This window comes from Planococcus citri, chromosome 3 (genome assembly GCF_950023065.1).
Source record: "Planococcus citri chromosome 3, ihPlaCitr1.1, whole genome shotgun sequence".
Classification (NCBI taxonomy): domain Eukaryota; kingdom Metazoa; phylum Arthropoda; class Insecta; order Hemiptera; family Pseudococcidae; genus Planococcus; species Planococcus citri.
The window spans coordinates 3,633,953-3,659,592 of record NC_088679.1 but is presented as its reverse complement, the minus strand read 5'-3'; the positions used below and the strand labels follow the sequence as shown (position 1 = coordinate 3,659,592).

At 34.4% G+C, this 25,640-nt stretch overlaps 3 protein-coding genes and 1 long non-coding RNA gene across 8 annotated transcripts in view; 3 read left to right on the top strand and 1 right to left on the bottom strand.

Annotated features, from left to right (window-relative positions):
* LOC135840889 (uncharacterized) overlaps positions 1 to 25,640 on the bottom strand; it is a 402,381-nt gene that overhangs the window by 7,268 nt on the left and 369,473 nt on the right. The window contains exons 8-9 of the long non-coding RNA XR_010557795.1: positions 10,191 to 10,342; positions 3,084 to 3,217 (exon numbers count right to left, since the gene is read on the bottom strand). This is a non-coding gene — a long non-coding RNA (uncharacterized LOC135840889). The remainder of the gene's footprint in view (positions 1 to 3,083; positions 3,218 to 10,190; positions 10,343 to 25,640) is intronic.
* LOC135840888 (5-hydroxytryptamine receptor 1-like) overlaps positions 1 to 25,640 on the top strand; it is a 919,288-nt gene that overhangs the window by 703,786 nt on the left and 189,862 nt on the right. The gene's annotated exons all lie outside the window — the stretch shown is intronic.
* The window catches only part of bma (SCY1-like protein bma), a 390,878-nt gene continuing 365,527 nt past the window's right edge, over positions 290 to 25,640 (top strand). For all 5 annotated transcript variants that reach the window (XM_065357627.1, XM_065357630.1, XM_065357629.1 and 2 more), the window contains exon 1: positions 290 to 411. The gene's annotated coding sequence lies outside the window, so the exon portion shown is untranslated. The remainder of the gene's footprint in view (positions 412 to 25,640) is intronic.
* LOC135840228 (uncharacterized) lies at positions 22,495 to 25,600 on the top strand. The gene is made up of 4 exons (XM_065356653.1): positions 22,495 to 22,873; positions 22,946 to 23,094; positions 23,182 to 23,337; positions 23,423 to 25,600. Exons 1-4 carry the CDS (start codon positions 22,711 to 22,713, stop codon positions 24,992 to 24,994), a joined length of 2,040 nt encoding a protein of 679 aa, XP_065212725.1. The 5' UTR covers positions 22,495 to 22,710; the 3' UTR covers positions 24,995 to 25,600.

The following is a 25,640-nucleotide window of genomic DNA, read 5'->3' as shown; positions in this document are numbered from 1 at the left end:
GGTATACAGAGGAAGACGAAATCTACTTTTATATTATATTTATAAACTCGAGTGTTTTTTTTTTTTTTTTTGGAAAACTTTTTTAATGTAATTTTTTTTTGGGCTAGATTTTATTTTATTTTTAAACCAAAGCTCTGAGTTAGATATAGTTGGGCAGCGAGTTTTATTCTATTTTAAAGTAAAAAAAAAAAGGTGAGGGACAAAACCTATAGGAATTGTTCAGCTTGCGCTTAAAAGGTTGCGCGTTAATTTTTCCCAAAAGCTTGGCCCAATATTCTCCATAGCAACGTCTCGGTGCACATTCTGCTCTCGGTGGTGTTTCTCTCTGTCCACACAGTAGCAATCGTTTTAACTTGCGTGATGGTATCTGTTGCTTCATCTATTACCAACCCTTGTTGCTAACTGCAACAGGTGAGTATGTTTCTCATTATAACTTTTTTTTTTTTTTTTTTTTTGGATATTTTGCCGCCTTTTTTCGTTAATCTATTCTTATTGTTATTCTCTACGGTTTGTATTTTTTTCACCTTTTTTTCCCCAAACGAACCGCGAAGTGGCGAGAAGTGGTTAATTAATTTACGTCGTTGATTTTATATTATGGTACTTTTTTTTGTGTGTGCGACGAAGTTGTGTGATTTTTTTTTCATAAATTGGGGTTCGAAGTTTTGACGACTGTTTGAATTTTGGTTCGTTTGTGGAATTTATTTTATATATTCGAGCGAGGGAAAAATTATTCGGTGGGTTGATTTATATGATCAGTGATGCTAGACGTAATTTATCATCAAATGATCGATTTCTAGCTCCAGAAATATTCCAGGTTTGTGCAGATTTAAAAATGAAAATCGTCATTTTTTTCGAGTTAATGTCGAGATCGAGAAAGTAAAATTGATCAGTGTGATCAAAAACTGATCAAATTGGACGAAGTAATAAAATTTTCATCAATTTGAGGAATAGATAAATTGAAAAAAAATTAATCGTCGAGAAAATATTTTCATAGTGCATAAAAATTGATCTAGAGTCGTCGCATGAAAATCAACTACATCTCGAGTGTCAAAAATTAATCAACCAGTTCGATGCTTATTTGTTCATTCCAATCTGTGCCTTTTTTCCCATTCAGCATAAAATCACTTTATTAAAAAAAATCGTCTCCATAATTTTTTTTCCAACTCTAGCAAATCACTGCTTTTAAAAATATCCACTCTTCGTATCGATTTGAGACTATTCTCGCTTCATAATCATCTTCTGCTCTTGATTTAGCAACCGAGCTCACTCCTTCATTAATAATCAAACCACTCGCGAATATTTTTTACACTCCAAAGAGCTTCACAAGCGATTTCATTCCACAAAAATAACCTCTTTTACTCATACTATGAGCTCAAATCGTCGCCATTTTTTCGGAATAAATTCAGCCAAACAGAAATACCCGATACCTGGCATTCGATTCGAGACGTACTCGTATTTTGGTCAACCCTGCATACCTACTTTGGAAATTTCGCTCTTTAGAGAGCTTAATGAAATATTTAGCGCTTATAAAAAGAAAAACAGTCAAAGGATACTTGACTCTTGGAGTCGATTAAGGATATTAACGACCTTACTTACGTCCGCGTATAGCTCGCAAATGTCGATATTTTTTACTTTAATAAAGTCGCCGAATGAGAAAAAAAAAATTGCGAAAAAATACCTATACTTTGAACGACGAGTTGCCCTTTGAAATTTTTTTCCATAGAGAAAGACGGGGAACGAGGGGGAAACGAATAGAAAGAGTCACTTTTCAAGAGCTGGTGGGTATTTTAATTTCGGCATATTTTACCGAAAGATTGAATTTCTCGAGTACTCGTAATACGAGTGCTTCGTCTAAATACAATCTGTTTAGGAGAATTTTGAATTCCTTACTTTGTAAAATTGATTTAGTACGAGAGTCGAAGATGTATAAAAATGAGATAAGATGGACCTGAAATGTTGACGTGATTTTTTACAATTTATTTGACCTTTTCCTGAGCCCAAAACTGCCATAATATTTTTCAAATCGATTTCCAAAATCCAACTTAGTTTTTAAAATGATTTTTTTTCGCTTCAGGCGTTCTCAAAATAGAACTCGAATTTTTTTTCTAGATTCGATACAAAAATGACAATTTTAAGGGGTTAATTTCCACCTAAATTTGAAAAATTCTTCCCACAAGAAAGTTTCCTTATTTCACGAGTTATCCAAAAATATTTATAAATTTTTACATTAGACCGAATTTAAACTCTATAAAATACCAATTGAAAGTAAAAAAACACGAAATTTCGCCACCTAAAAATTTCCAATACCTTTAAAATCATCGATACCAGTACTTTCAAGTTTAATAGCACCCAGAATAAAAAAAAAGTGAAAAAAATCGATCCGGGAAACGAGGTCATATTAGGCTTTTAGAGTCGTCAATTGACGAAAATTTTATTTGGTTAAAAGTGCGAGAACCTTTTTTTTTTTACTTTTGAAAAAAAAAATCACGCGACTGAACACACCGCGCGTCGTATATGTTTAAAAATGTCATTAATCATTGCTGTAAAATACTCGTATAGTAGGTAGAGAGGTACCTATATATCGCCTCTCTAAGTATAAAGAGAGCTCGAATCGAAGTACCACTATTAGGAGGTTATAGCCATCAGCTAATTCGAGTCGAATGTAAAAATTTGCCTGGAATTAGCCGAATCATAAATCATCAAACATAATCGGCTGTGTCACACGAAGCATTGACCGTTTGACATTTAATTAAAATTATCCGCGTTCGATCTGATTCGACCTTTTGTTATAGTCGAGCAATTTGCACGACGAGGACGGCGACGACGCCACCGACGTTTGGTTCATGATGAGAGTTGAATATAACAACGCGAGCATTCCATTTTGATACAGCAATTTTATAAATGTAATGCTTGAATAATATACGTAGGATGAGAAGTGTGATTTTGCGTGGATTTAGAATTCGCGACGAGAAAATTTTTCGAGTGAGAAATAGATAGGTAGGTAGGTAGTGAAAGGTCGATGGATTGGTGTATTTAGAAAGGTAAAATTTGTAGTAGGTAGAGAAGTCTGTCACAGAACTTACCCGCAACGATGAATTATGCGATGCGAAGTGGAGACTCGAACATGGTTTTCTGAATGCGTGGGAACTTGGATCAAAATCTTCATATATTTTAAATTATCTGGACAGACTGGATCTCGAAACAGCATCATTTTGGTCTAAAACAGAAGATGGAGTTCGATCAGAACTCATCATTTGTATTTAATTAACAGAGATGGATTGTTTTATAATAAACTACTTATAGTCCGGCGTATGACAATAGGAGTAATTGCACCCCTCCGCCGATCCTCCGAGGCAACTTTTTTCTTAAAGGGGACATCCTAAGGAACATTTTAAAGCAAACTAGCCCAAAAAAAAGTTTGTCTTACTTACAAAATAGTGGCCATTTTGATCGCGATTGACAGGTCAGCCAAAATAGCAAATTTTGCGTTTCAACATAAGCCTTGCGAGAAATTTTTCAAACCTTACAAAGGTAGATCGAAAGATCATGCAAAAATTCATCACCTGTCCAAATTTCAAGTGCTAAAGTGGGTTTTTCGATTTTTAGTGAATTTCTGAAAATCCAATTTAGACCAGAAATGAGGGAAAAAATCAAAATTTTACCAAATTGACCAAGAAAGCTGAAATTTGGGATATACTCGTACCCTATTTTCGACATGCCAAATCGATTAGAAACGGTTTCAACCCGTTTTGAGCAGTTCTGGAGCCTCCAGCAGATTTTTGAATCTCGAAATTCCCACAAAATTCCATCAATTTGGAGTTGTAAAGCTAAAATTCATTCTAAGAACTAATTTCAATACGCTACGAAGTACTGCAGGTGAATTTCAAGTCGTTTTGGATCCTCCAGCGACTTTTTGAAAATTCCTGAAGCCTCCAGTAGATTTTTGAAACTTTAAATTTTCACAAAATTTCATCAAAATAATTATGGAGATGGAAAGCTGAAGTTTAATCTAAACTCCAATTTTAACACCCTGTGAAAACGACTTCTGGTGGATTTCAAGTCATTTTAGAGCCTCCAGTGACTTTTTTGAAAATTACTGGAGCCTCTGGTAGATTTTTGAAACTTGAAATTTCCCCAAAATTTCATCAAACTGGGATGGGGAGTAGAAATTTATTCTGCAAACTAATTTCAATACCCTACGAAGTTGACTGCTGGTGGATTTCTAGTCAGTTTGGAGCCTCCAGCAACTTTTTAAAAAATTGTATGACGTTTTTTTGGAAAATTGAAATTTCCTAAAAGTAGCTGGAAGCTTCAAAACCACTTGAAACCACAAAGTAGTCTGCGAAGTAAATTTCAGCTTGCCAACTCCATTTGATAAATTGATGTTGGGGAAATTTCAAGTTTCAAAAATCTGCTGGAGGCTCCAGTAATTTTCAAAAAGTGGCTGGAGGCTCCAAAATGACTTGAATCCACCTGAAGTCGTCTTCAAAGGGTGTAGAATTTGGAGTGTAGAGTAAATTTCAGCTTTTCATCTCCATTTTGATGAAATTTTGTGAAATTTCAAGTTTCAAAAATCTGCTGGAGGCTTCAGGAATTTTCCAAAAGTCGCTGGAGGATCCAAAACGACTTGAAATTAACCTGCAGTACTTCGTAGCGTATTGAAATTCGTTCTTAGAATAAAGTTTAACTTTATAACTCCAATTTGATGGAATTTTGTGGGAATTTCGAATTTAAAAGATCTGCTGGAGGCTCCAGAACTGCTCAAAACGGGTTGAAACGTTTCCAATCAATTTGGCATGTCGAAAATAGGGTATATCCCAAATTTAAGCTTTCTTGGTCAATTTGGTAAAATTTTGATTTTTTCCCTCATTTTGGCCTAAATTGAATTTTCAGAAATTCACCAAGAATCGAAAAACGCACTTTAGCACTTGAAATTTTGACAGATGATGAATTTTTGCATGATCTTTCGATCTACCTTTGTAAAGTTTGAAAAAATTCGTGCAAGTCCTATGTTGAAACGCAAAATGTGCGATTTCGGCTGACCTGTCAATCAAAATGGCCGCCATTTTGTAAGTAAGGCAAACTTTTTTTTGAGCAAGTTTGCTTTAAAATTTTCCTTAGGATGTCCGCTTTAAGAAAAAAGTTGTCCCGGAGGATCGGCGAAGGGGTGCAATTACTCCTATTGCCATATGCCGGACTATTAGGAGTCAAAGAACATGATGCTCAAAAATCTGTATAGCCAGGAAAAGAAATATTTGAAAAATAATATCAACTGCAACCCCTCCCCCCACCGATCTTCCGGGACATCTCTTTTCTTAACGGGGGAGAGTCCTAAGGAACATTTCTAGCCCTTGTCCTAAAAAAAAAAACATGGCCCCACTCACAAAATGGCGGCCATTTTGATTGACAGGTCAGCCAAAATCGCAGATTGGCATTTTTTAAACCGTATAAAGATAGATAGAAAGAGCAGACAAAAATTTATCACCCAATAAAATTTCAAGTGCTAAAGTGCATTTTTCGATTTTTGGTGAATTTTTGAAGATCAAAAATGAGGGAAAAATTCAAAATCTTACCAAATTTACCTACAAAGCTAAAATTCAGGATATACCCTATTTTTTACCTGCCAAAACGATTGGAAATTGTTTCAGATAGTTTAGAGTGGTTCTGGAGCCTCCACCTGATTTTTGATACTTGAAATTCCCACAAAATTCCATCAAGTGGAGTTGAAAAGCCGAAATTCATTCTGCAAATTAATTTCATGTTGAAATTTCAAGTTTCGAAAATCTGCGGGAGACTCCAGGAATTTTCAGAAAGTCGCCGGAGGCTCCAAAATGACTTGAACCCACCTGGAGTTGTATTCAGAGAGTGCTAAAATCGGAGAGCAGAGTAAATTTTGGTTTTTCATTTCCATTTGATGAAATTTTGTTAAAATTTCAAGTTTCAAAAAAGTACTGGAGGCTCCAGTAATTTTCAAAAAGTCACTGGAGGCTCCAAAAACGACTTGAAATCCACCTGCAGTCGACTTCGTAGCGTATTGAAATTAGTTTGCAGAATGAATTTCGCCTTTCCAACTCCATTTGATGAAAAATTGTGGGAATTTCAAGTTTCAAAAATCTACTGGCGGCTCCAGACTTGGTCAAAACGGTTTGAAACCGTTTACTGTTGATTTTGAGCTTCCATGTAAATAAAAGTAGAGTGCATACCAAATTCCAGCTTTTGAGGTCAATTTTGTAAAATTTTGATTGTTCAAATTTTGGATTTTGAGGAATTCGCCATAAAAAACAAAAAAATGCCCTTTATTCAGCATCAATATTTTTTTTTTGATTTAGCATCTGCTCCGTTTAGAAATTGTTGTCAGTTGGGATACCTTCATTGTAAAACATTGACAATTGAGATCGAATACACAGAAACCAATGTTTTGGATTTGACCCCTGAGTGCCCCTTCAGCTGATATAATTTGGGGGGGAAGGGTCGAAAAATTGCAAATTTCAAAAATGTACGTGACTAATCGATTCCAATTGATTTAGAAGTGCCATGTTCTCAAATCTGGTCTAAGAGTGGTTTTTTTTTTTTTTGGACGAGTGATAGGATTGAGGAATGGAAAATTGGGTTTCAAATTCAAAACATACGAGTATTTCTCACAATCTTACTATGTTAGAATATTTTGAAATATTCATCGATATTTAAGCGAAATTCAAAAACTAGAAAAAATGAATTTATTGCTAGAAACTCCAGAAAACATCGAAACGATGAAATATTAGTCTACTCAAGAATTCAAGAGCGGTAAAATGAGCTATAAAAATAACTTCTTGAAAAAGTCCCATTTTCTGACATTTTCCAATTTTTTGAATATCAATTGGTTCTTTGCAAAGGAACCTTCAAGTATAATCTGTCTTATTCGATTAGGTTTAAAATTGGCTCAATCAAAAGACATGTCACTCATACCTACCTGAGGCGATCAAAATTTAAACTGCCAAAGCTGATTTTTTAATTTTTGGAGAATTTTTGAAAATAAAATTGTAACTGATACAAAAATTTCAAACCTTAATCGAAAGAGCATGAAAAAATCCATCACTCGCGAGAATTTTAGGTGTTAAAGCTCAATTTTCCATTTTTAGTGAATTTTTGAAAATTAAATTTGGATTAAAAATGAGAGAAAAAAATCAAATTTTCATCAAATTAACCTAGAGAAGACTTAAATTAGGTGTGAACTCTATATTCGACACCTCAAATCGATTGCAAATGATTTTGCACTGTTTCTAGCACTTCTAAAGCTTCAGTCAGAGTTCAGAAAATTGAAGTTTTCACAAAATTTCACCCAATGAAATCGGAAGACCGAAATTCAGTTTATGTCTACCTCAAGTTCAACATTTTGAGTTATTTGAACATTTTTAAGGCGTTTTTTCGAAAAAGGTATCTTTAAAAAGGTTTCTAGAGACTCCAAAACATTGAAAATCATCTTCAGATCGACCTGAGGTGTTGCAAGCAGGGTACGTATAGGTATATTGGGAAGTTATATTTTCTAAGTTTGTAAAATTTTGTGGAAATTGAAACTTTTAAGAACCTGCTGAAGGCTCCACAACTCTTCGAAACAGTTCAAAACAATTTTCAAACTATTCGAAGGGTTGAAAATAGGGTACCAAATGCCATTTTAGCTTTTTAAGCTAATTTTGTAAAATTTCAATTTTTTCTTTTTGGTTTCAAAAAATTCACCAAAAATTTTAAAAAAGGTACTTTTCAGCACCCGGAATTTGGATTCATTATGTAGGTACCTATTTTTGCCCTCGTTAGAAAAAGAGTAAATCTTGATACAGAAATCTGAAAATTATTTTCTATACCAAAGTCGACGAATGAAGCATCGAACAAAAATTGATTTTTTTTCCAGCGCAGATTAAAAACACTCACGCAAAAAAGCGTGAGATAACCGGCTTTTCAGAATTAAAAAATGTATTAAAAACATATTAATTATATTTATATCAGTATAACAGTTTTATAAAATATAAAAAAAATATCTACATCGTAATCAACTTCGGGTCAGTTATTTATTCACTAGTTTCTCAAGTATTACAATAGCGTAATCAATTTTAAATTTGCATAATATTTCAATTCATTGAAATAAATTTAAAAAACAAATAAAATCTCAATAAAGCAAATTTGGAGATTTCATATTGTTCTTTTTTTCGAGGGTGTTCATAATTCAATTATGACTGGAAAATTTTAAAATTTCTTGGGTTAATTTTTGATTGTGATTTTAAACATTACCACGTCGTAATCAACTTCGGGTCAGTTATTTATTCACTAGTTTCTCAAGTATTACAATAGCGTAATTAATTTTAAATTTGCATAATATTTCAATTCATTGAAATAAATTTAAAAAACAAATAAAATCTCAATAAAGCAAATTTGGAGATTTCATATTGTTCTTTTCAAATAGAATTCATAACAATGTCTTTCAATATGCAAATTTTAGTATTAAATTGCTTTTAGAATTTAATAGATAGAAAATCTGACGTCATATTCGTATTCAGCGTTACAAGAAACGTACTATTTCATGTGTCGCACGAACAAAACACTTTTTTTAATTTTTACCCCCTTTGGGGAGGTGCCGGGGGCCATGGATGGGGTCCAATCAAAAATCTGACGTCATATTCGTGTTCAGCGTCACCGAAAACATACAATTCGATATATCACATGCCCCAGATTTTCTTTTGAAAGTGTCACCCAAAATTGGGGGTGGGGGTGCTCCCCCTCCGTCAAAGAGTCCCATCTCGAAACCTAAATATTTCGAAACAAGAAATAAACTGAGAAATCGTTTGGGTATTAAGACAGACATTGGCGATTGCTAAGCAAAACATTTATGCTTTAAAAAAAATAGGTGTACCAAAAACAAAACTGATGAGGAAGTCTGCAAAAGTCTGCAAAAATGCCACCAAAAATCAATTAGGCCTACCTAAGCTGAACTGTCAGAGGAACACGTGAACCGACTTTCCATCGAGTTCCTAACAAGAAATAAACTGAGAAATCGTTTGGGTATATTAAGACAGACGTTACTGATTATTGCTAAGCAAAATATTTATTCTTAGAAAAAACTAGGTATACCAAAAACAAAACTGATGAGGAAGTCTGCAAAAGGACGCAAAAATGACAAAAAATATCACTTAATCTGAAATATCGAGGGAACGCCTGGACCGATTTTAATAAAACTCGAAATCTCAAAATTTCGGCAATACACCAGTCGGGAGGGATAAAGCACTTTGTTCAAAATTTCATAGGTTTCGAGTTTACTCTGCCACAAAATTGGTACATAAACACATATATATATATATATATCTATATATATATAAACTTTAAGGAAACCTGAAAAAAAACTAATGGTCCCACAATGATCCCAACACCCCAAAACGCAAAGAAAATTTACTCCGGACCAAAACTGTCACAGTTGAGACAAATACAGTACCTGACTTTTCTTCGAAAAGCCGGTAAAATGGTTTCAAAAGGTGCTGTAATTAATTTCGGTATCAGAAAATTTAATCATAAATAAAAGTTTGATAAGTAGGTACGTATTTCGGGGTGATTAAAACAAGTAAGTAATTCACAAAGTTGAGGTGACAAGACGAAAACTAAATTTTTTACCAGTTGAAAATTTTATATTTTTTTTCAAATTTTAAATTCTCCCCTTTCTGCAAAAAGTTGATGGAAATTTTCTTTAAAAAAATATGAAAATATCTAATAATAGGTAGTCTTTTAGTTTGGAAGCCAAAATTTCCCCAAATTTGGAGACAGCGAGAATAATTTATAATTTCGATCGAATGAACACAACTTGAATAAACTCCTATTTCTGAATCAGAAAAATTTTTATATTCTTTTCATGCCATTTAATTTCTATTTTTTTCATACTTTTTTCCATTCTTCTTTGAAAAAATCCACCTAAACTGAGCATCACTCGTTCGCATATTCGAGACAAACCTCGTTAGGTACTATAGTACGTCGGTCGAGTACATCGTACGTGGCAGAATACGAGTATACCCTGAAAACCCAAAACACAGACACTACACACACTATTTCACCGCTGAAATGCGATGTGTAATTCGCGGACGCGATTCTTCCTAACGACGAATTACCACCAGTCACGAACACAGCTACAGCTGAAAAAAAAAGGGGCGCAAAAAACAACTAATACGGTTACTTACCGCTAAAGCACAATAGTACATCTGTTACCAAGCCATACGTGACCTAAAATTTGACCAAGTTTCCATTAAATAGCGTCGCGTCGTCGGTCGTGTGGCGTCAAGTTGAAAAGTCACCGGTAAAACGTACCATTTCGGTTATACACTCGGGTTACCTGTGAAAATAAAAAAATACTCGTCGATATATTGTTGTTGTGAGAATTTTCTACATTCGATTCGTGTATTTGTACCTACATATAACTCGTAATCGTGTAGGTATCGATAATACGATAACTAGAAGAGGTTTTAATGTAGTACTCGTACACCTTTAAAAGATATAGAGGTACCTAAAGGTATTTATTAGGAGCTATTTTCCGAAGACGGGGAGGGGACCAAGGGTGAAATGGCACACCTCGGAGATACTCGTATAATGACGACGAGGAGGTGGCTGTAAAATGAAATATTCGCCTTTTGCGCGTCTTTAATCATAAAAAATATACGATAAAATTGCCACAGTGTTCATTTCACGCTGCGAACGAAAACGAGAGGTGATTCGAAAAAATCCTATTTTTGCCAAATGATAAATAGTGATAGTCTACGGCTAACATTATAAAGGTTGCAGAATCGATTCAGCCCATTCCTGGGGCATGAATTATAGCAGGGTGACTATTTTTTTAAATGGCTTTTCCATAAATCACGATTTTGTCGCGCTTAAACGTTGTTGACCATATCGAGTAAAATAAATATCATACCTACTTAAACTTACCGAATCGTTTATAGTTGGAGGTGAAAATACGTGGGCACCTACTTTGATTCATTTTTGGACCTATACTTAGTTAATAATAGGCTAATTAATGAGCTCAGATTGACTTCTGATCATATCTGACATGATTCTGTTTTGATGCAGCCATTTTGAGAATTGACGTTGAACTGTGTTTTTTGAAAACATCTCATTAAAGTTATTCAATGAAGGGTCATTCCACATCAATTTGACCAAGAAGTGGTAGGATAAAGGGGGGGGGGGGGTCGGAGATTTATTTGAAATTTTTCCTGTGGAAAGATCTTTCGAAGGGATTACCAATGGCGCAAATCGCAGCCCTCTAGCCCCTTTTTAAAGGCTGCCAGAGGTTGTCAAAATTTTCAGTGAATTTAAAATATCATCCATTTCAGCAGTGGATTACTCGATAACTGTGACACCTACCAAAATGAAACTTCTTCCAATAGTTAGGGTTCTTGAAAGGCTTTTTGGTGATATCATGGAAATCAGTGTTGCCAATTTTTTTGTACGAAAAATTGGCTTAAAAAATTTCAAAATGTAGTGTTCATACCATTCCGACTCTCAAAAATTCTGAAAAAAATATATTATGGACAACGTTTTGTGCTGAACAACATATTAAAAAACTGAGATGGTACATATTATTTCGCAAAGTCGATTTAAAAAAATTGAAAAATTGTGAAAAATGTGATTTTTTGATTTAAAACATTTTTTTAATTTTTTTATTTAACAAGGTTTATTTCAATCTTAAGGAGATCTTAAATAAGTAATAATATGTATCTGACTTTAAATAAGTTAGTTAGGTACATGACATGTGCACAAGGCCAGACCCTAGAACACAAAAAATTTAGCGGCCGACCGAGGTATCCCATTTTTTAAAGTGCAGGATACTAAGCATAAAAATTTGTTCAGAAATTTTTTAAGCGACCCAGTTTTTACCTCACCAGCCCAAATATGTCACGGCCCACTGAGATTTTCTCAGTAACTAGGTGGTAGGGCCTGGGCCGCATGTGCAGGGTTATCTCCAGTGAGATGAGTATACCTACTCTGCTATTTTATAAAGTATCTCTCCAGTGAGAGTATGTAATCTATATTTTATTTTTGATAATATCTATGACCAAGTCGTGAGACTTTGAATGATGGATGTTTCTTTGCTTTGAGCTTGTTTTGTGAGTTTTCAACTTGAGAAATTCTTTTATCCATTTTTTAAAGCAGTTCCCAAATGTCTTATAAGCTTGGCTGCTCTTCTAGTTCCTTTAGTTCATCTGATTCATCGGTATTATTCTTTGGAAGGTTTCTTTTGACAATTTTGGCTTGTTCAGGTTTCTGAGTTGTTATCTGCTCCTGGCTTTGAGTGGTCCTTTGCTTGACAAGATCAGTTACCATCACCTTTGGTTTAGAGATATAGCAACAATTTTTGCTTGATATACTAGACACCCTTTCCAGTTAGCTGTATGATCACCATCACAATTAGCACACTTGGCTGGGTCTTCTTTCTTCTTCCTACATTGCTTTGTTTCATGATCTAATCCACACTTAACACATCTGGGTTTCCTTGCACAGTATGTTTTGGTATGACCAACTTGCTCCCCATTGGAGGAAAATCTGCCGATGTGCTGAAAAAGATGCCAAAACCACCTGGTTTATTGACGTATTCTGAATATACACATGAAAAAGCGCTGTTCAGAAGGCGGATTTATGCACCAAAAAAAAAAAATATGCTAAAAAATATGCTATGAGATCATTTTGTAGCGTATTTTTCTCAAGTAAGGCTGCAGCGCTTTCAAATTATGTGGCTTTTTCTTCGCGCCCGAAGAAACCAACTACAAAATATGCCACTAACCTGTTTTTTGGCATATTCCTTCACATATTTGCTAAAACATTCGCATAAATGCGGTATTTTACGCGAATGTTTCAGCATAATATAGGAATATTTGCATTCATTCTATCAAATGCCCCAGTGGTTAGGTAAGTAGAGACATCACTCTCCAACTCAAAGTCCTGGGTTTGATCCCTGGCAGAGCTAAAAAAAAATTGTCATGAGAATAGCACATTGGCAGAATTTAGGGTGTAAAAAAATTCGCATTATGATTAATGAGCAGAAAAGTATTGGTGGAAAGTGTTGCTATTTCTGCCACGTTTTTTGTCGCGCATCATTGGCAGATTTTCACCCAATGGGGCTGGCAGTTTTTACATTGAGGTAGCTCCCTCTTTTTTTGCTGGAGGTTCTACCTTCACTTGTTGTTTTCTTTTGGGCAAAGATATACATAAAAGACTGGTAAATTGGCAATGCCACCTTATATGACTTCTTACTCACAATTTCTCCAGATTCATCTTTTTTCACATCTGTTTTTTTTAATAATTAGGTATATTGGTGACATTAATGGCATCATGTTCAATTTTAATCAATTCTAATTTTATATCCTCAGATGAAGTAGAGGGGTGTAGCCTCCTCATAACTAAGGTGCACTGGGGGAAGTTGGAATTCGGGGTAAGTTAGAAAACTTGCTCTAGCGCCTAGAGGTTTATATCTGGCGAAGTGCCACTAAAGGTGACTTGAGGGTACTACCCCTACTTCATCACGGCATACAAATTTTCGCGATTCAGTTTCATTTTAGATGTCTTTGGTTCAATTGTATTTTGTTGTTGTTTTGAACTTGTTTTGAATTTGGTCTAAAATACAGACTTTCTATTTCTTAGTTTTTCGCATATAGCGGACGAACCGTGCGTCCTAGTGAAAATCTGATGAGAGTAATCTCACAGAGAATTAAATTCTCTACCATTTTGTTTCTATGCAATTTTTCTAGGACGCTCCGTTTGTGATCTACGCCTCTGCAAAGTTTAGCCTGTTCTGACTTCCCCCAATTGGGGGAAGTCAGAACAGTTTATATTTTATTCTACTGAGCGAAAGCTACTGAATCAATCGCGCTCAAATTTTCACCATAGGTTAAGAACCCTTATGGGAACCTACATAATAAATTTGATCCATATTGGTTCATTAGAAGGGGAGTAACAGCTGGTCAAAGTTGAAATTGCGAAAAATCATTCTGACTTGCCCCGGTGCACCTTACCTAATAGGACTTATCTTGTTTCAACTGATATGTATGGTGCCCAACTCCATACATTTTGTAACTGGGATTCTTCCTTATAGTCTCCAGTGCCCTATAGGAACTTGACAGAGGTGCGCTGAGCTAGTGTTGCCTTGTTTCTGATTGGCGGATGAAAGGTCCAAGTACATATAAATATTGGAATGTAATGTCAAAATTGCTGATAACAACAGGACCTTTCGTTAGTTCCGGCGTTTTTGACCACCTTCCTAGAGTGTGACAGTTGTCTTGTCAAATCCCTATCGGGAACCAAAGTGTGACATCACAATGATGTCACAGCTCATTTTCACCAGATTTCACGTTCTCATTTGGTCTCAAACAAAACTGTAGTCCCATAAGAAACCATGTAAAAATGGTGTGCTTGTCGTTCAAATTTCTCAATGAATAAGACACTTGTTGATAGAAAAGTTATTTAAAACAAAAATTCAGACTTTCTAGCATATCATATTATAAAATGAGCTTTTTCAACACAAAATTTCAGAGAAAATTGAAACTGAAAAGTAGGAAATTTACGTGCAATCTTATGGAACACTTCTGCAGGTTGGGACCAAATGAGATTGTTTACTTACACACACATACGTACATTTTACAGCACACAAAGATCCGCTTCAATTCCCAATACACTGCTCTAAAGCTTGGCCCATTGAAGCATGCTATTTTAAAATCTCTATTAGAGAGGGTTTGCAGTGTAGGGGTCTCACTTCCTTCCATACTTTCTAATAATGGCAGTAAATTCAGTATCTTAATATTTTTAATTCCACTTACGAAAGTAGGTGGAATAGGTACGTTTCTTTTTGAGTTTTTCACTATAAGTTTCTTTCTACTCGATAGATTTACTTAATGCTATCTATGTACATATTGTCATATTGCTATGATTTTCCTCTGATTCATCTGTTGATGATGTTTGTTTGCTGAGATGGTTTTCATCCTCTTTTGACTTGGCTTGTTAGTGAGCTACTACTTTCCGTGAGTGGTTGATTCACCTCTGCTGTTCTTGTGGGATCGCCATCACTCATACCCATCATAGTTCACGTTCACTATTTACATTCTCAACGCTCAGTATTTCAATTGTTTACCAATCAAAACACTCAAATAGGTAAATTGTAAATAGTTTCTTCTTTCTTATGCATATGAGCTGCCATGAACACAGCAAAAATACGTGCATCACAATACTTCAACCTCCCCGAACTAATGATTGGTAAAGTTGGCCCATTTGACCCCTATTTTTACGTTAATGTTGAAGAAGTTGAAAATCCCCTTTCACTTGATGAAATGAACTCCTCAAAAAAATATCAAAATTCAAAAAAATTCAATTTTCAATTTCAAACATCAAAAAAAGATTAAATTTATTCAGTTGTCTTATTTTGACCTCTTTCTGACGTCCCGATTAGCGCTCGGTGGCAATAAAATTGCCAACTGCCAATTTTGGACTTTTGGCAAAAAAAAGCAAGAAGTTGGTAAAAATCTCCACCAATGAAAACGCTTTATTTAATGCCAACTTGACAATTTGTTGGAAAAAATTTTGCCAACTAATTGCCAACAGAGGCAATATTTCTGTCAATTACGTACATTTCATTTTTCCAACTAATTGCCAACAGAGGCAATATTTCTGCCAATTACTCTTATTCTCAAAATAACAGTTACATTTTTGAATTTTAAATTTCAAAAATCAAAAATGAAGGGAAGGGTTGCTTGTTTTTGCTTTTTGACTGCAGTAGAGGCACCTTTCCATGGGGTTTCATTTTTCCTACCTATAACATATTACTAAAATTTCCTGACCCACGGGGGGTTCGAACCTGTGTTCTCCTGCACCTAAAACCCTACGTCTAACCCTACAGCTACCAATGCTACAAGGAGGATTGGGTATAAAATGAATTCTTATAATTTGCTTGCAGGCTCCTGTTATTAATTGCTTTGATTTAGGCTACCTATGTCAAAAAAATTTATGAATGTTTTTTGTTGTAAAAAATTCCGTGAAGTGGATTTTTTTAAATTTTAGTAGAACCAAAAATTTTTAATCTAAATTCAGAAATTTTGAGAAATAAAATAAAAATAAGAAAATCAATTTAAAAAAATTAAGTAATACTTATCAATTAAATTGAAATTATTTTTTTTAATTTTTTGAATAAATTTTGTGAATTGACTTTTTTATTTTCATTGATTTGGAAGAAATTATTTTGTAAAATGAAATTTTAAAAATATCCGAGTTCAGCTTTACAATTTTTGGTTTCACTGCAATTTTTTTCAATCCACATAGGTACACATTCAGAATTTTCATTTTGTATTAATTTTTTTAAAAATTGTATAAAATTGAAAAAATATTTTCAAAATACCTAATTGGTTAAAAAAATAAGTTACTGATACAATTTTAATTGTTTTCAAACAATTTTAAATCTATTATCTACCTATCTTTTTATTTATTACTGTAGAATAAAAAAATTAAAAATAAACAAAAATATGTTTTCCTAAACAGTTACTTGAGTTCCCACTTTTTTTAATGGCATATTTTCAGTCATACTTAAGTATCAATTTTTATTATAATGTTTTCATGTTTCGTGGTCAGCCTATTCTCAAAAATTTTTAAATTAGAATTAGGTGCTAGGTATTGAAATTAAAACTTTTTGTGGGTGGGGGGGGGTTTCGAAATTTAAGTGGCTGCTTGCAGTAATTTTTTCAAAAATTAAGTAAGTACATATTTTTGAATTTAGCTTCAGAATTTTTGTTCTAAAAATTATTCTGCTTAGATTTTTTTGATAATTCGGTTCAAATATTATTTTAAATTAAACTGTTTCCTTTTCGAAATTGGCAATGACTGTGGAGAACTTTTTTTCAGAAAGTTCAAAAAAAGCACCTTTTTTGGGGAGGGGGACTTTTTTGGTTAAAAATTGACCTTTCTTTTCCGTTTTTTTTTTTTTCAATTTCAGTGATTGTCGTGAATTTAAAAATATTATAAAATAGGTACCTACCTCGCAAAATATTTCGCATTTGTTCTTTTTTGTTTTTGCTTTTTTTTTTACAGAATTTGGCTGAGTGTGGTGATTTTTTTTTGAAATTGGGAAAAAATTGAAATAGGTACCTACTTTGAAAGAAAAACTATAGTAAAAACCAAAAAAATCAATTTAAAAATAATGAAAAATTCTAATTTTTAATTGGATTCTAAAAAAATCCATTCTAGTACTTATGATTTTAGTTTAATTTTAAACTTTGAAACCACCAAAATATACTAAGTAATTATTTCAATGAAAGCCTCAAAATTTTGAGCACTGAAACATACACTTGAATTTTTGTAGCGCTTCAACTGAATTGTAAAAAAAAAAAAAAATAGCATCTGTAATGTCTTGCGCAAGCGCATGATGCTGATATTGGCAAAAAATTGTCAAAATGTTGACAATGTTCTTCTAAGGAAGTTATCGCCAATTTTTTGACAATTTATTGCCAACCACAGCAAAATGCGCATGCGCAAATAAAATACGTGGCAATGTTTTGACATTTCCGTGGCAATTTTCTCTTACCTTCATTTTCTATTTCGTAGGTGCCAATTTTATACTCGAAAATGCCAATGTGGCAGTAAAAATGACAAAAATAATTGCCACTGCGCTAATCGGGGTATTTCATGAAATAGTTGATAAAAATTACACTCATAGCAAAAAAAATTAAAATTCGTTTATTACTAGAATTTTTTCAAAATTTAGATTTTTTGTGATGAGTTTATTTCATGGAGTGAAAGGGGTTTTTTCAACTTTTTCAACAGATAATGTAAAAATGAAGATCAAATGGATCAACTTCACTGATCAAAACTTTTTTTCATGTTTTGAATCAAAAAATCACATTTTTTCGCAAACTTTCAATTTTTAAAATCAACACTACGAAATAATGCCATCCCAATTTTTCAATATGTTGTTCAGCAAGAAAAGTTGTCCATATATATTATATTTTTTAGAATTTTTGAGATTCGAAACGATATGAAAACTATGTTTTGAAACTTTTCGAGCTAATTTTTCGTATAATAAAAGTGGCAACACTGATTTTTATTATATCACCAAAAAGATTTTCAAAACCCCTAACTATTGGAAAAAGTTTAATTTGGGTAGGTACGTATCGCGGTTATCGAGTAATGAACTGCTGAAATGGATGATATTTTAAGTTCACCGAAAACTTTGACAACCTCTAGCAGCCTTTAAAAAAGGGCTACAGGGCTGCGATTTGCTCCATTGGTCATCCCTTCGACAGGTCTTTCCACAGGAAGAATTTCAAAAAAATTGCCAACCCCCCCCCCTCTTCACCACTTCTTGGTCGAATTGACGTGGAAATACGTACCCTGGAGAATAAAACCCCGTTCAAAAATTTTTTGTTGAACGCATCAGTAGGTATCTATTAGTGGACTGCTACATAAGCGGCAACTAGCAACCAGCAACTGGCAACTTGGCAACCAAATCAAAAAATTTTGATTTGGTTGCTAGTTCCAGCCAATAACCGAGCAACTTCTTATCATTTTCGTTCCACTGACGCGAAACGAAGTTGCTAAGTTGCCGAGTTGCCGCTTATGTAGCAGTCCACTTAGGTTAGTTACTATGTGCGATTACTGCTCAAAGAAGAAGAAGTGTAAATATTGATTCGAATCGTACCTACCGATGCATGTTGAAAGTTTAAACTACTCATCGTAGGAATAGGTATAAACGCACATAGGGTGGAATCTGTGTTTAGGTCTATAGGTATCTGGCAATATTACGAAATTACTACATTCAGCTACTACGGAAACGATTACCGCCAAATAAATTTGGTAAATTAAACGCTCGCATTCGACTATCTCTACTCTTTGATATAGGTATAGTGAATTTCGTTCGTGTATTTACAAATAGCCTGATTTAACTTACTTGTTTTCAACTATAAAGAGTTAAATTGCGCGTTATAAATTAATTCTCGCGAATCAGATTGAATTGGCGCGCTTTTCACTCCTTCTGTAGATCTCTATTCTTGCTTTTTACAATGAATTAATTTGCGTTGATGAAATTTTCGTTACTAGAATTTCACAGAAAGAAATGCGCGAAGAAAGAAAGAGAGAGAGTAAGAATGCGAGAAACACGATAATATAATTTATGGCGGAGAAAGAGAAAAAAAAAACTGTCCTCGATTTCGCTTCTTCGTATACTGCGGATCGCGCTGTATTCATTTTTGTTGACGTAAAAACGACTCCATTAAAAAATCTCAACTCGTAAATACGCGACGTTGATTCGAACTTCAATGAGAATTTTTCAATTTACCTAAAAGCTAAAGTTTTCGCGTGTACTTGTGTATAGTACCTACTACCTATTTCGCGTCTTACGCGCTGAGGAAAAAAATAAAGCAACAGATTTCACAGGTACCTATAAGAGAGTAGGTACTGTAGTAGAGGAAAACGTAAAGAAAAATAAACAGAAAGGCAAGTAATAACTTATGTAGCAGAATACCTGCTGCGGTGGTGCGGTGGTGGTTCGCACAGATCATTTATATTCGAGCGAAGGAATTATTAGAGTATTAAATCTCGGTATATAAAGCGTAATTTGGCGTTCAACAATGTGTATTGATGTTTGGTAGGATTGTAGAGTTGAGACATTTCAGGGGTGCTTAAAATTTACTCGTTGCGGCAGAATAATTTTGCTCGTGATTGGGCTAAGAAAGGCACAAGAGGTAGTCCGGCATATGGCAATATGAGTAATTGCACCCCCCCCCCCCGCCGATCCTCCGGGACAACTTTTTTCTTAAAGGGGACATCCTAAGGAACATTTTAAAGCAAACTTGCCAAAAAAAAAAGTTGGCTTTAATTACAAAATGGCGGCCATTTTGATTGACAGGTCAGCCGAAATCGCAGATTTTGCGTTTTAACATAGGACTTGCACGAACTTTTTCAAACTTTACAAAGGTAGATCGAAAGATCATGCAAAAATTTATCACCTGTCAAAATTTCAAGTGCTAAAGTGCGTTTTTGATTTTTGGTGAATTTTTAAAAATCGAATTTAGGCCAAAAATGAGGGAATAAAAAAATCAAAATTTTACCAAATTGACCAAGAAAGCTGAAATTTGGAATATACCCTATTTTCGACATGCCAAATAGATTGGAAACGGTTTCAACCCGTTTTGAGCAGTTCTGAAGCCTCCAGCAGATTTTTGAAACTCGAAATTCCCACAAAATTCTATCAAATTGGAGCTGTAAAGCTAAAATTTATTCTAAAAACTAATTTCAATACGCTACGAAGTATTGCAGGTGAATTTCAAGTCGTTTTGGATCCTCCAGCGACTTTTTGAAAATTCCTGAAGCCTCCAACAGATTTTTGAAACTATAAAATTTCACAAAATTTCATCAAATCGAGATGGAAATCTGAAATTTACTCTTCACTCCAATTTTAACACCCTCTGAAGACGACTTCAGGTGGGCACAAGAAATTTTAGGGCCTCCAGCGGCTTTTTTTGAAAATTACTGAAGCCTCCAGTAGATTTTTAAAGCTTGAAATTTCCCCAAATTATCATCAAACTAAGATGGAGAGTCGAAATTCATTCTGCAAACTAATTTCAATACGCTATGAAGTTGACTGCTGGTGAATTTCAAGTCGTTTTGGAGCCTCCAGCAACTTTTTGAAAGGTTGTATGACGTTTTGTTGGAAATTTGAAATTTCCTAAAAGTAGCTGGAAGCTTCGAAACCATATGAAACCACCATGCAGTCTGCGAAGTAAATTTCAGCTTGCCAACTTCATTTGATAAATTAATGTTGGGGAAATTTCAAGTTTCAAAAATCTACTGGAGGCCCCAGTAATTTTCAAAAAAGTTGCTGGAGGCCCTAAAATGACTTGAACCCACCTGAAGTCGTCTTCAGAGGGTGTTAAAATTGGAGTGAAGAGTAAATTTCAGATTTCCATCTCGATTTGATGATATTTTATGGGAATTTCGAGTTTTAAAAATCTGCTGGAGGGTCCAGAAATCTTCAAAAAAGTCGCCGGAGGCTCTAAAATAACTTGAAATTCACCTGCAATACTTTGTAGCGTATTGAAATTAGTTTTTAGAATAAATTTTAGCTTTACAGCTCCAATTTGATAGAATTTTGTGGGAATTTCGAGTTTCAAAAATCTGCTTTAGGCTCCAGAACTGCTCGAAACGGGTTGAAACCGTTTCCAATCGATTTGGCATGTCGAAAATAGGGTATATCCCAAATTTCAGCTTTCTCGGTCAATTTGGTAAAATTTTGATTTTTTCCCTCATTTTTGGCCTAAATTCGATTTTTAAAAATTCACCAAAAATCAAAAACGCACTTTAGCACTTGAAATTTTGACAGGTGATAAATTTTTGCATGATCTTTCGATCTACCTTTGTAAAGTATGAAAAAGTTCGTGCAAGTCCTATGTTAATACGCAAAATCTGCGATTTCGGCTGACCTGTCAATCAAAATGGCCGCCATTTTGTAAGTAAAGACAAACTTTTTTTTGGGCAAGTTTGCTTTAAAATGTTCCTTAGGATGTCTCCTTTAAGAAAAAAGTTGTCCCGGAGGATCGTCGGGGGGTGCAATTACTCCTATTGTGATATGCCGGACTAAGGGTGTTAATATTCAAGATCAGTTCACTGGATTTATAAAAGGAGTTTTCCCAATTTTTTTTTCAAGGTATCACTTCACCGGCCACCTTTTCTCCCCCCCCCCCTACCAAGCAGAAAAAACCGTTACCCTTTTTTTTTTTTTGAAAAATCGAATTGAGGCAAACCGATTAATATCTGATCAAATCACGTTTACCATCGATAATGCTGAAAATTTCATCGCTTAATCGTACTTTTCGTAAAAACAAAACCTCAAAAACCATCGCCAGTAAACATTTAGTCAAGAAGGTTGCTGCCACCGACACAAAATACGAGCACCGCTGCTGTTAACTCGCCTACTCAACCATCACTAATCACTCGGCCAAAGTCGAGCAAATAATACATATAAGAAGAGTATAGCTCTACAAGCACCAAGAAGAGCAAGGTCGTACCAAGAGCTTTCGAAGTACACATAAACCGCGCCGCGTGCGTAAATTACCGATAAATCGTGACTCGTCGCGCCGCCCCGACCTCGAAAGTTGACTGCGGAAAAGAAAAATGAAAATCGCCAAGTTCGCACTTTCCAAAATAGAGAGTATAATCCATTAGCGAAGATTAAATACATTGTAAAATACTCGTTGTACTATACAATGAAATCGGCGAGTTGTTTTTTTATCTGCAGCTAAATACGAGAGTATACGAGATTCGCTTTTCAGCATAATTTGCAACGTTGTTTTCGAGCTTTTAACAAAAACCGCTGTAACGAAAAGAAAACACCGAAAAGTATACAGAAACTATTTCTACTTTTAAATCTCGACTCGCGTCTCCGCCGCAAACTAAATTAATCTTCCCATTGACTCGCGGTATTATTTTTATAAAAAGGGTACACGCTTCAATGAATCTATTCGACCATTCCGAATCGGGTCGTGCTGGATTCACCGACTCCTAGTCCAAAAGAGTCGATTCGCTTAGATTCCGATTCTGTTCATTTCTCTTCGATTCAACTCACCCACTGAGTGTTGATTGATAAAAAAAATGATAATGAATGATACTTACCGCCAAAAATAATGTGTGTTACTAGTGGTTTTAATGAATGCGTCGTATGTGTTTTAATTTTAATTCAAAATGCCTTCATTGGCGGATTTTGAAAACTCATTGAGGTCATTATCGACCAATTTTGAAAAAAATGATAACTTTTACAATATCGTTATTCCTGAAAAAAATTTCCAGCAGTTTGAAAATCTTATACAACAACATGGGTTTCAGTTTTCAACTCGGAACTCGGAAAGTAAGTTGGCACGCAACACTACACACTTCATAGAAGCATGATTAGCTATAAATTTACAAAATTATTTTTCAGTTTATAAGCAAGAAATCAGCAGAATTTGTTGGAGTTCAAAGTTAATTCCATATTTTGGTAATCCTTTTCAAATTTCAAAGAATTCCGTACTACACTGTGCAAATGGCCCAAAATATTATAAATCAAATAAAGGAGAAAGTTCTACAATGGTATGTACATATGTTACTGTTTCGTTATTCAACACTATGTACTTAATTATAGGTACTTCGATTTGAATATTATTTTATTTTGTGTAGAATGGCCATCCTGTGGGAAAGTCAACCCGATTTCGTTTACAACCAACTAAGAAACTGGGATGTAACGCCACTATGAAAATTGTCACTATAAAAACATATTCGGAGTCTGAATATACTATAAAAGAAACACGAAGTTTGAAACACGAAAAGCTTGAGGTAAAAATTGTGTCTTGTATCTGTATGTACGTAGCTACGTACTGTATGAACTGTTCAATACATTACATCGGTGATTATTTTACAGATTATGAAACGTTTGAAACAGCAGCTGAGTAACGCCGCAGCTGAATCGCAAGTAATTACTGAAACATTCCACCATATTTCGTTTAGTACTGCCAAAGAACATTCCCACTCAGTATGGACGAACTTCATGAATCAAGAATTAAATTCTGGTCTGAAAGCTGAGATTCAAAAGTTGGTGCAAAACGGAATTCGAAGTATACATACTATTAAAGTTATGCTAAAAGCCTGGGTTAAAAATAACATCGGAACTGAGGTATCTAATCATGCTCGAGCGTTTTTTCCATCAAAAAAAATTATCCGTAATCATGTACTGAAATACTATTACGCGAGCAAACAGAGTAAAATAGATCAAGTTGCATTAGGTCTCAAAGTCGAAGCTTGGAAAAATGAGTATCCCGAGAATAAATATTTCTTTAGAGCTCACAAAGAAGAAGAAGGAACACCGCAGTCGTTTCTGTTTTGTTATCAGACGAAGTGGCAACGAGATTTAATGAAAAGATATGGCGAAATTGTGCTGATCGATTCAACTTATAAAACTACGAAGTATTCTCTTCCGTTGTTCAGTATTGTTGTGAAAACAAATGTCAGCTATATCATCGTGGGTGTATTCGTAGTTCAGTGGGAAACATCTGATTCAATCCAGGAAGCATTAGAAATCTTCAAGCAGTGGAATGCTGAGTGGAAACCCAAGTACTTCATTACCGATTATAGTGATGCCGAAATTAATGCAATTACGGCATGTTTTCATCTTCCGGTGTACATCTGCGATTTTCACAGGCAACAAGCCTGGGTACGTTGGTTCTCAAAAAAAGATAATATCTCAAACATCGACGAGAAGAATATTTTGCTGAGTTTTTTTCGAAAACTAGCGGATGCTAGAAGCAACGATGAATTTTGTTATATTGAATCGACTATGCGTTCTTCCGAAGCCTGGCAAAATAATCCTAAAGTCCAAAGATACTTCAATTCAACTTGGCTACCTGTTAAGGAGAAATGGACAAAAGCATTTTTTGATGACGAATATTTATTCATAATAAACACGAACAACGGGATCGAAACACAGCACAAAGTGCTAAAACATTTCTATTTGAATTCGCATATTGATAAATCTCTATGTGGCGTTCTAGATGTCATTATGAACGAATTTCTCGATGATGCTTTTAAAACTTACGTGGAAAATAACGATTGCCTCGACTCGAAATATAAGCAGTACAATACTGTGATTCCAGAATTTCTCTATGATAGACCATCCTTTTTTATTCGTCATGTTTATCAAAGATATGTAACTGCACGAAGTGTTTATTCTAGACATTCTATTCTTACTTTAAATAATGATGTAAAAACTGTGTTCCTTGTTAAAAGCGAAGCGAAAAATGTGCATTATTATGTAGATTTTACTAAACCTAAGTGTACTTGTGATGATTTCTTTAGGTATCGATTTCCATGCAAACATTTATGTGCTGTTATGTTGTATGTTACCGATTACTCCTTCAATGATCTGCCTTCTAATTATCGAAACAGTCCGTTCCTATCTATTGATCCTGAATACTCTATCTTTAGGACAGATTTTTAGAATGAACCCTGGGAAACTGATGGTGGAACAACTGCTGTTGTTTCCGGATCAGTTTCAGTGGTTTCTAATTCTGTTCTCGAATCCAGTAATCCTGATGATGAAACAACAACAACTGTAGTTGCTCCACCATCAGGATCGTTGGGCTCAATTGAAGAGTCTGTACCTCTTTCCGAAATTCGAGAATTAATCAAAAATGTTTATGACCGCTCTTTTCTTTTACGTCCTAATGCTGGAAATGTAACTTTTAAACGAAAATTATCAGATGTACTTAATTTTATGGATAACTACATTCAGTATGACGAGAACATTCCTTTATTACCTAATGTAAACCGTAATGATAATTTTTTGGACTTGCCAAGACCCAAAAAACGAGCTAAAGCAGCTAAGGAATCAACTTTCTAACCCCTTCTTGGTTATTATTTCTTAATGATTAACTATTTGTATTTTTCTTTAAATTTTTTATGTTTGCTTGATTTTTATACTTAATCGTGTTCCTGTTACTTGTTGCTTTAATTATTGTAACTTGTGTGCTATTGCTAGTTTTTACTGTTGGGAACTTTTTGTGTTTTTCATTGATTTTTTAAAAATAAAATTGCTCTAACTGAATTATTGTTTATAATTTTCTTTTCCGAAACAATTAAATTTC